The following is an 11,398-nucleotide window of genomic DNA, read 5'->3' on the forward strand; positions in this document are numbered from 1 at the left end:
AATGTAACTATAAACAGATAAAAAGTATGACGTCCGTCTTTACTAGATGGAGAATTGTAATAGCTGGGAAGTTGCTGTGGTGTAAGAGGAATAAAGCACTTGGGAACGTGCTGTTAGAGGAAATTAATCAGCTTCAGGGTGATGACAGGAACTCCGCTTCATCAGAGTTTAATCCTTATGTGTTTACTCAAAAAACAAAACAGAGACTTAGCTTTTTAATGTCGTTTATTTCAGAGTTAAAGTCCAGCTCCAACAGTCCAGATTAAACACCACATTTATCTCAAACACACCCAACACACAGTGACACAATAAACACACAAACACACTGAAATGTTGCACCACGCTGGTGTTCAGAGTTCCCTCTCTTCTCTTTTATACAGTTTAGAGACTTTACAAACCTTTACACTGTAACAGTATCTGAAATTAAATCTTTTATCTAAAAACGTACACCAGTGTCTCACGCCAATCTCACTCAGGGCTCCGCCCACTTGTACAGGTGTGGGAGGAGCTAAAATGGAGGGGTCCCTGTGGATCGGCTTCAGGAAACACAGATATACAACATTCACATTAATACAGAAACTCCAGACCTGACCACTTCACTGACCCAGATTTAACTAATCCAGACTCATTTAATCCAGACTCATTTAATCCAGACTCATTTAATCCAGACTCGGCTCAGATCCAGAATTCACAGGCTACATTATTGCAGTAAATTAATCCCACGCTAATCTGCTTTATTGCTCTTGTTCCAAAACTCAAAGACGTTTCCCCGCGTTTCAATACAGCGTACAACACAAAACCTCACAGTGCTCACGCTAGCGAGCTAATTCTGTTTCTTCTCTAAAGCTAGCTAGCTAGTATTATTTGGGGATTTTTTTTTTTTTTTTGCATAAATCCACAAACAAAACTAGCCAGAGCTCATACAGGATTTTGATCCCTAAACCAAACTATCTTATGGCTTTTCTATTAGAATTAGCTAGCTATTTTTTTTTTTCTTTTCTTTTTGGAGATGTTATTTAAAGTTAATTAGCTAATTATGTTCGGAGGAATAAAACCCAACCTGAACAGGTTTGACATCTTTTTACGAGGAAATAAACTTCGGATTTAACGGGGGCAGGAGGGAGGGGCAGGAGGGAGGGGCAGGAGGGAGGGGCAGGAGGGAGGGGAAGTGAACGAGGGTGTGTTATAAACTGTATTGGAACGAGGTCCGTGGTTTTGGCTCGTGTTCTCAATGCTGATGTGTTCTTTATTAAACACACACTGAACCTGAGACCTCGTTGTGTGTGCGCGTGTGTGTGTATGTGTTAGATAAGTGCTCGCTGTGATGAGATCCGAGTGTGTGTGTGTGTGTGTGTGTGTGTGTGTGTGTTATTTGATTTCTCCACAGTCGGTGATGATGATCCGCTTGGAGGTTTTTCCAGAGCGAGAGCCGAGCGCTTCCACCTTCTTCACCACCTCCAACCCCTCCTTCACACTGCCGAACACCACGTGCCTCCCGTCCAACCTGGGGACAGAGAGAGACACACACACACACACACACACACAAACAACTGAGTCATTTTCCAAAGAATTGAATCAAATCATAAAATCAGAGATTTCATAGCACAATGAATCATTTCTCCAAGAATCAAATTCAGATCAGAGTCAAATTTGAGACTCATTTCACACTGAATCATTTCTTAAAAAATGAAATTCATAGCAAAGTCGAATTTAAGAGATCATGATCCAGTAAATCATTTCCAAAAGAATCAAATCAGAGTCAAATCTGAGATTCATTCACACTGAATCATTTCTTAAAGAATGAAATTCAGATCAGAGTCAAATCTGAGATTCATTTCGCACTAAATCATTTCTTAAAGAATCAAATTTACAGCAAAGTCAAATTTTTAAGAGATCATGATGCAGTGAATCATTTCCAAAAGAATCAAATAAAATCTGAGTCAATTTGGAGGGTTATTTCACAGTGAATCATTTCTCAAAGAATCAAATCCGGATCAGAGTCAAATGTGTGATTTTATTTACACAGGGTGTCCACAAAGTCTCCATACACAGGGGAAAACACAGAGAGTCATCGCTCCCAGTCACGATGAACTCGAGTAACTCATCTGGTGTTATGCATGTAACTGCACGTCCATCGCAACCTTACGACAGCTTCAATGATTACAGTATGTTCTTAAAGGCTTAAAGGCATTCTTAAATGCTTTTGTACAGTGCATTATTTCTTATAGAATCAAATTAAATTGTGATTAAATTCTGGTTTAATGTTGAAATTTAAAACTGAAAGTTGCATTAAATAATTTTCTTAAAAAAAGATTCAGATTCATTTTTACGAAATATCATAACTCGCTGAAACATTTCCATCCTAATTGTTTAGATAATATCGAATTAAACTCATCTCATAATGAAGATCTTTTTCTGATCAGTGAATCAGATTGTAGTTTGAGTTTCCATACTGCACTGAATCACTTCCTATAGTGCAGTGAATCTGATTCGTTTTCTAAAGAATCGGATCGGAATCAAACCGTGGTGATATTAACGATTTAATAACGCACTGAATCGTTTCTAATCGAGTCATGATGAACTCTGACATTTAATGAAAAAAGTTAATCATCTACAGAACGGTGGCAAAAGTTAAAATTCAATGATTCACTGAATCATTTTCAGAAGACTCATCAAATCGAATCAAATCTTCTGAGGAGTCAATCTCTGAGACGCTTTGCAGAAACTTTTTTTGATAAACAAACAAATGCAAATCACACAAACGTATCACACAGGTTCACCTTTGTTACCGGTTTAAACAGCACACACACACACACACACACACACACACACACACACACACACACACAGTAGCGTACCACTCAGTTTTTACAGTGCAGATGAAGAACTGGGAACCATTGGTGTTTGGTCCTGCGTTGGCCATAGACAGAATACCTACAACACACACACACACACACACACACTCTTGTATTATACTGTATTATTTGGTACAGGACACACTCCTACACGCCACACCCAGCTCTTTGTCCTCGTTAGATGTCTGTGAAATGTTTTGAAGGTGTGTTAAATGAATACTGTTCCCCCTCAGGCAGCAGCTTCACACTGCTCACAACACACTCGCTGTTTATCACCTGCACGTCGTCAGATTACACGCTAAACACCGACCTGTTCTTACACATTCATTCTACAGAAATCTGAAACACTCATTGTGTAATTTAATTATTTAGTACTCTAACTCTACAGCCTTCAGAGCAGCGCTGTGTGAATTACTGCTGAATAAAATATCACACGTCATCTTAATCTTAACTTATTAACCATCTGCATGCTGTTTTAACCTTTTATATAATATCTACAGTCAGGTCCATAAATATTGGGACATCGACACAATTCTAACATTTTTGGCTCTATACACCACCACAATGGATTTCAAATGAAACGAACAAGATGTGCTTTAACTGCAGACTGTCAGCTTTAATTTGAGGGTATTTACATCCAAATCAGGTGAACGGTGTAGGAGTTACAACAGTTTGCATATGTGCCTCTCACTTGTTAAGGGACCAAAAGTAATGGGACAATTGGCTTCTCAGCTGTTCCATGGCCAGGTGTGTGTTATTCCCTCATTATCCCAATTACAATGAGCAGATAAAAGGTCCGGAGTTCATTTCAAGTGTGCTATTTGCATTTGGAATCTGTTGCTGTCAACTCTCAAGATGAGATCCAAAGAGCTGTCACTATCAGTGAAGCAAGCCATCATTAAGCTGAAAAAACAAAACAAACCCATCAGAGAGATAGCAAAAACATTAGGCGTGGCCAAAACAACTGTTTGGAACATTCTTAAAAAGAAGGAACGCACCGGTGAGCTCAGCAACACCAAAAGACCCGGAAGACCACGGAAAACAACTGTGGTGGATGACCGAAGAATTCTTTCCCTGGTGAAGAAAAAACACCCTTCACAACAGTTGGCCAGATCAAGAACACTCTCCAGGAGGTAGGTGTATGTGTGTCAAAGTCAACAATCAAGAGAAGACTTCACCAGAGTGAATACAGAGGGTTCACCACAAGATGTAAACCATTGGTGAGCCTCAAAAACAGGAAGGCCAGATTAGAGTTTGCCAAACGACATCTAAAAAAGCCTTCACAGTTCTGGAACAACATCCTATGGACAGATGAGACCAAGATCAACTTGTACCAGAGTGATGGGAAGAGAAGAGTATGGAGAAGGAACGGAACTGCTCACGATTCTAAGCATACCACCTCATCAGTGAAGCATGGTGGTGGTAGTGTCATGGCGTGGACATGTATGGCTGCCAATGGAACTGGTTCTCTTGTATTTATTGATGATGTGACTGCTGACAAAAGCAGCAGGATGAATTCTGAAGTGTTTCGGGCAATATTATCTGCTCATATTCAGCCAAGTGCTTCAGAACTCATTGGACGGCGCTTCACAGTGCAGATGGACAATGACCCAAAGCATACTGCAAAAGCAACCAAAGAGTTTTTGAAGGGAAAGAAGTGGACTGTTATGCAATGGCCAAGTCAATCACCTGAGCTGAATCCGATTGAGCAGCATTTCACTTGCTGAAGACAAAACTGAAGGGAAAATGCCCCAAGAACAAGCAGGAACTGAAGACAGTTGCAGTAGAGGCCTGGCAGAGCGTCACCAGGGATGAAACCCAGCGTCTGGTGATGTCTATGCGTTCCAGACTTCCAGAATTAACTGTTGTAATTCCTACACCGTTCACCTGATTTGGATGTAAAGACCCTGAAATTAAAGCTGACAGTCTGCAGTTAAAGCACATCTTGTTCGTTTCATTTGAAATCCATTGTGGTGGTGTATAGAGCCAAAAATGTTAGAATTGTGTCGATGTCCCAATATTTATGGACCTGACTGTATATGTTCTATATTATATTTGTTTAGATACAGCATACACTCCTGTATGAGGGTGAATGTGTGACTACAGCATGAGCATAAACAGTAAGTTAGAATAATACAATAATAAAATAATTCAATCTCACACATTTCACTTAAATAAGCTCAGCAGATCTGTAGCTCCAGCATCACGTCTAAATCTTTGACTTACAAAACGTGAGTGAGAGAGCGTGAGTGTGTGTATGTGAGTGTGTGTGTGTGTGTGTGTGTGAGAGTGAGTGTGTGTGAGAGTGTGTGAGTGAGAGAGTGTGTGTGTGTGTGTGAGAGTGTGTGAGTGTGAAAGACAGTGAATGTGAGAGTGAGTGTGTGTGAGTGAGTGTGTGTGTGTGAGAGAGTGAGAGTGTGTGTGTGAGTGTCAGAGAGTGTGTGAGTATGTGTGTGAGTGTGAGTGAGAGAGAGAGTGAATGTGAGAGTGAGTGTGTGTGAGTGTGCGTGTGAGTGAGTGTGTGTGAGTGTGTGTGAGTGTGTGTGTGTGTGTGTGTGAGTGAGTGTGTGTGAGTGTGTGTGAGAGAGAGAAAGAGAGAGAGTGTGTGTGTGTGTGTGTGTGTGTGAGTGTGAGAGAGAGAGAGAGAGAGAGCGAGAGAGAGAGATAATATTAAAAGTGATTATTTATTATTTTATCCGTTGCAGTGTTTGTTATGAGGAAGTGAAGGTTCTCTCACCAGGCCCGGTGTGTTTCAGTACGAAGTTCTCATCAGGAAACCGCGGGCCGTAGATCGACTTCCCTCCTGTACCGTTATGATGAGTAAAATCACCGCCCTGTACACACACACACATACACACACACACACACACACACACACACACACACTGATGATGCCACAAATCTGTATCTGATGAACTAAATCAGATTGTGGATTTAGTGTTCACGATTCACTGAATCATTTTCTATCAGTTTCTTCCTGTGGTGAAATTAAACACTTCATGATTCAATGAATCATTTTCTAAAGAATCACTACTGATGAATCATTTTCTAAAGAATCACTACTGATGAATCATTTTCTAAAGAATCACTACTAAAGGGCTGTATCTGAGATTGAATGATGCAATGAATCATTTTCTAATGAATCACTACTGAATCAAACTGGGCGATATTCGAGATTTACTGAGTCGCTGAATCGTTTACTAAAGAACCGAATGTAAATCGAACTGTCGTGATATTTAAATGATAAAATTTGAAGTTAAAATTCAATGAGTCAGTGAATCATTTTCAAAAGACTCAATCAGTATGGAATCAGATATTTAAACTACGCACTAAATATTATGGAAATAAAATTGAAATTTGTTCGAATAGCTTGAATGAAAACACAAAGAGAATCATTTAAAATTATTTTATTAATTTTAAAAGCAAGAAGCGTTCACACGGAGAGAAAAAAAACATAACAACCCTTGAGATAGCATGAAGAACCATTTTATAGAGACATGCCCTGTTACATGCAAATAATAATGAACTTGAACACACAAACAGGAGTCCAGGCCACGCCCCTTCTAGGCCACGCCCCTTTGGCTCAGCGCTGTGGGGTAAAATGAGGAAACCTGCAGGGTGTAGGTTCTGAGTCACAATGTCACCGTCTCGCTGTTTCTCATATCGAACAAATTCTAACACCTGTTTAATCAGCAATGATACTTGTTTGTTAATCTGTTTATTATTAGCGCAATGCCGCTGTACACGTCCCTGTGAACGTGCTGTTACTATAGAAACGATAACGTATGAGACCCAGCGCATTAATATAAACCTGCGCTACTGTCAGAGCTGCTGTTATAGAGAATTAATCAACACCTTCTGACCAATCACAATCCAGAATTCAGCAGCATCACTGTCGTGTAAACAGTAACATTACATTATAATGGAGGTGTCTTGTCTCACACACACACACACACACACACACACACACGCACACACACGCACACACACGCACACACACGCACACACACACACACCACCCTGTCGTTGATTATTTTCCTCTATCAGCACAGCCGGAGGTGGTATAAAACATTTTCTAACTGATAGTGACCTATATTTATGGGTAAATCTAATTTCTGATTTGTTTTCATTCATCATAAAAACACTGTAAAGAATCCGGAGAGCAGATTTCATCACCTCAGTGTGGAACGACAATAAAAATGGCTGCCGTGGGCGTGTCCCCCTGTGAAGCACCTTATGTAGGGGTCATAGCTTCAGAATGGAGCGCAGTGAGTGTAGGATTCGTATTTCACCCAGAATCATCTTTACTCTAAATGTAATGATCTGAGCGGAGCGTGAGGAGATGTACAGCGTGTAGGCATGTAGATCTCTCGCTTTTCATCTCACACCATTTTCTCTTCTCACTTAAAGTCACTCTGAACTGGTCTCCAGGTTTAAGCCTTTTTCCAGGTGCTGTTACTCTGATAAATAATATATTTTACTGGCACAAAATATCTCCCGTTCCTGCCTCAGGGAAATTCCTTCTCTTTCTCACTTCAGTCGTCATTTAGTCGCGTTTCCAGCCCTCGACCTTTTACGGAGTTTTGTGGGCGTGTCACGAACGCACTTCACACTTTAATCAACATCGATGTTTCTGAAACGTTTGAAATCTGGCGGAAAAATTATAGTTCGGTTTGGTTTACAAACGTTTACACACAAGTTTAATAAAAGACTGATGAATGTGTTAGAAATTTTACAGACAAGTCAATCACTAAAAAGATCTTTTCAACAAAGAACAATAATAAAAAGGAACAATAAAGAACAATAAAGAAGAAGAATAAAGAGAAATATTAAAGAAAAACAAAAAAGAATATGAAAAATAAAGAAGAAGAATAAAGAAAAACAATAAAGGATATCACGGACACATCACATCCAGGCCACCACCTGTTTGATCAGACGGTGCAGATCCTTAAGAACAAGGATCACTCGCTTTCAGGACGTTTTTTTCCCCCAAATGCTATCAGGACTATAAACTCACAAATGCACTAAACGTAAAATATCAATGTACAACTCCCTCTGATCACTGTGTCCGACTCCAGTGACTTATTTCATCCATCTCTACTTCTGTCTACACTTGCTGTTTATATCATATGTAGCATGTCAGTGTGCAATACTATCACCTGATCACTTTATTTATCAGGACTCTAAACTCTCAATGCACTAAATGTAGACTGTAAATGTGCAGTTACTGTCTCTGCTCACTTCCTCAACTACAGTCACTTATTCCATTTCAGTCTGTACTTCTGTGTGTCTTTACTGAACTGTTTACACCAGTGTAGAGGTTAATGTGCAGTTCTATCACTGCTCACTTATTCACAATGTTCTGAATGTTCACTGTGCAATATTATCACTTACTCACCTGCTGTATAAACTTTATACTTTATACTTTATACCTGCTGTACATATATACATACTCTTATACTATACAGTATACTCACTTTATAGTCTTATTTACTGTCTGATGTTATATTTGTTTTTATAACACCAGTCAGAAGCACTGATCCTAATTTCGTTGTATACAGAGATGTACAATGACAATAAAGGCTTTCTTTCATTCATTCATTCATTCAAAGAAGAAAGAGGAATAATAAAGAAGAATAATATAAAAGAATAATAAAGAGGAATAATTAGAGCGTCTGATCTTTATGTGATCATTTTGTTTATGTGTAAAATGTTCACATATCATTACAGACATATTTCCTTTAGTTTTCAGCACCAGCTGGTGTGTTTAAAATGGCGGTCAGGTTTTTAGAGGTTACAGTAAATTATAATACCTGATATTTTAAACAGTCACACACATACAGGACACAGTCATTATTATTATTATTATTATTATTATTAGGGCTGTGTGATGGACAGAATCAATACTGTAACATTATATACACAATTCATCATTACAGTCAACTTTTCTACTATCGTTGTTACACCATTTTCTTTCTTTTTCTTCCTAAATCGATGAATTTATTTCATAAACGCAGAACAAAAACACCTGAACCTGTAACAGCCCCTTACTTTACACATCTTTATATATGTTTTATGTATATGTGGCATTTTGTCATGTTACCCACAATGCACTACAGCTCACACAGACCGCTAATCAGGACATTCGCTTTCATTCTGCATCACTCAGGATTACAGAGCAGCAGTCATGTCACGTCCTGCACAGGAACGAGTGTGTGTGTGTGTGTGTGTGTGTGTGTGTGTGTGTGTGTGTGTGTGTGTGTGTGTGTGTGCGCGTGAGAGAGACAGACATACAATGGTTAACGCTTCTCCTCTTTTCTGCTTTCACTTCCTTTAGTTTAAAGAGGAAGCTGATGAATCGCAGCCCATCGAGTCGACTATAAACTACGATAAATATCTCTCTCTCTCTTACACACACACACACACACACACACACACAGAGAATGTGAGAGACAGACAGTGTGTGTGTATGTGTGTGTGTGTGTGTGTGTGTGTGTGAGATTACCTGACACATGAATTGTGGGATGACTCTGTGGAAGATGGAGCCTTTGTATCCAAAACCATGTTCTCCTGTACAGAGAGCTCGGAAATTCTCTACACACACACACACACACACACACACACACACACACACTCAGTATTAGTCAGTGTAGTTATTCACTCATGTGTGTGTTGAATTTGTGCTATTTTCCAAACACACACACACACACACATCATATTTTAATAATAATTTGTTAGTTTTTCTGTTTTTAATTTGTACTCAGACGTATAAAAAATTTTACAATTTTAAAGATTCAGTCAGTAGAAAATTCTGTTTTCTGCTTGTTAAAAAAAGATATAACGATACCCATAATACCTAAAAAAAATTGTGATATAATTAATCACAACATCGATTTAAAAAAAAAAAAAATACAAATAAATCATTTAAACAGAAATAGATTTAAACACGGATTCAAACTCAGTGTAAATAACGTGTAGCTCGAATAAAAAAAAAAAAAAAAAAAAGGTTTCAGGCTGCTCCAGCTACAGCGAGGCTAAGGCTAAACGGCCGTTTCTATGGTAACGCTTATCATCAAACCTCAGGAACGTTATCGACTTCCTGCTACACGGGACAAAACATAACGGCTTTTACACCCCATGAAGTGCACAATTTAATCTGAGTTTTTACGGTTTACTTCCATTGAAGTTCACGATTATTCATCTGAAACACGCTTTAAGTGAAAAATGGACGTTCATGTCGCTCAACAACTTTAAACCACATCTCTTCTGTTTTTCTCCATCATAGCGACCTGACAGGTACGCCTTCTCTCCTACGCATCAGCCAATCACATCGCACGATCCATTTCCAGTCTGTTAGCATTACTGCTAATACGATGATGTCAGTAAAGCTGTTCTTATTCATATTCACTTACAGTAAGATCACAGTTATGAAAATATAACATCAATATCGCAGTAAATCACGCTACAGTACGCCTTCTCTGCTCATCGCTGACATCATCATTAAACATTAAACCCGCATTTCCTGACCGTTATTTCATTTGGGTTTGTTACATATTCCTACAACTTACAGTAAAATACGACTGAAATCTGCTTTTGTGGTTTTTTTAAAACTATTTATTACAAACCTAAATACTGCGATACTTATTGTTTACAGTAAAATTATCTATTAAGTGTTGTGATATGATATTTCTGTCATATCGCCTCCATTACTCTACAAATATATTATTACTCTAGAAGCATATCATTATGATCCGACACGCCTACTCAGATCAAAAGGTTCAGGCTGTTTGTTGGTACCTTGAATAATACGTGCTACAGCTGGGGGTAGAGCTTTCTCTTACAAACCCCACAGTTATGGAACAGCCTTCCACTTAGTGTTCGGGGCTCAGACACAGTCTCAGTGTTTAAGTCTCGGCTGAAAGCATATTTGTTTAGTCAAGCCTTTTGTGAATAGTTTTCTTAGGCACAGGAGCAGGTCTGGAGGTTCACAGGCATAGAGTGTTGTGGTGAACTGGGATGTTTGGATGCTGTCGCCCCCCCACTCTCACGCGTTCACTCAGGTGTGTTGATGGTGGAGAGGCTGCTGCTTTATGTCCCAGGACTCCCTCATGTCTGTGTTAGCTTCTGGCTCTCCCTTAACCACTGAGATACTGCTGCCCTATGTAAATACTCCATGCAAAGTACATTGTCCTTAACCTTTGCGGGACAATTAGCATACCTAATAATCTGTGTTTCTCTCTCTCTCTCTCTCTCTCTCTCTCTCTCAGTCGAGCTACACATGCTACTCCTGAGATACCAGTGATCCTGACCCCTCCTGCTCTCCGGACCTGCCTGATCCATCCTGATGCCCTACTTCTGCTTGGAGTTCTCATCACTTGGAAATCACTCGCTCTTGCTGAGGATGACCTCCAACACAGACAGCCTGAAGATCACTGAGATTACTGAGGATGGCAGCACTTAGAAACCATAAAGATGACTTTGGACTTCAATTGACATGAACAGTTTTGCACTCAAGTCTGTTTGTTTGTTGGTTTGTTAAATCT

At 39.3% G+C, this 11,398-nt stretch overlaps 1 protein-coding gene and 1 long non-coding RNA gene across 3 annotated transcripts in view; one reads left to right on the forward strand and one right to left on the reverse strand.

The window, feature by feature from the left end:
* Nucleotides 1–207: 207 nt before the first annotated feature.
* The window catches only part of ppifb (peptidylprolyl isomerase Fb), a 15,255-nt gene continuing 4,064 nt past the window's right edge, over nt 208–11,398 (reverse strand). Inside the window, exons 3-6 of the mRNA XM_034309558.2 lie at nt 9,361–9,449; nt 5,593–5,689; nt 2,859–2,934; nt 208–1,504 (exon numbers count right to left, since the gene is read on the reverse strand). Coding sequence (XP_034165449.1) covers nt 1,369–1,504; nt 2,859–2,934; nt 5,593–5,689; nt 9,361–9,449 — 398 coding nt within the window. The 3' untranslated portion in view covers nt 208–1,368. The remainder of the gene's footprint in view (nt 1,505–2,858; nt 2,935–5,592; nt 5,690–9,360; nt 9,450–11,398) is intronic.
* Nucleotides 2,033–11,398, forward strand: part of LOC128319601 (uncharacterized) — a 10,109-nt gene continuing 743 nt past the window's right edge. Inside the window, exons 1-3 of one of the 2 annotated variants that reach the window (XR_008303069.1) lie at nt 2,033–2,165; nt 5,561–5,675; nt 11,123–11,398. The exon at nt 11,123–11,398 is cut by the window's right edge and continues 743 nt beyond it. This is a non-coding gene — a long non-coding RNA (uncharacterized LOC128319601). Of the gene's footprint in view, nt 2,166–5,560; nt 5,676–10,140; nt 10,243–11,122 lie in introns of those variants that run through there. The other variant, XR_008303070.1, reaches the window with a different exon arrangement.

This window comes from Pangasianodon hypophthalmus, chromosome 12 (genome assembly GCF_027358585.1).
Source record: "Pangasianodon hypophthalmus isolate fPanHyp1 chromosome 12, fPanHyp1.pri, whole genome shotgun sequence".
Taxonomy (NCBI): Eukaryota; Metazoa; Chordata; class Actinopteri; order Siluriformes; family Pangasiidae; genus Pangasianodon; species Pangasianodon hypophthalmus.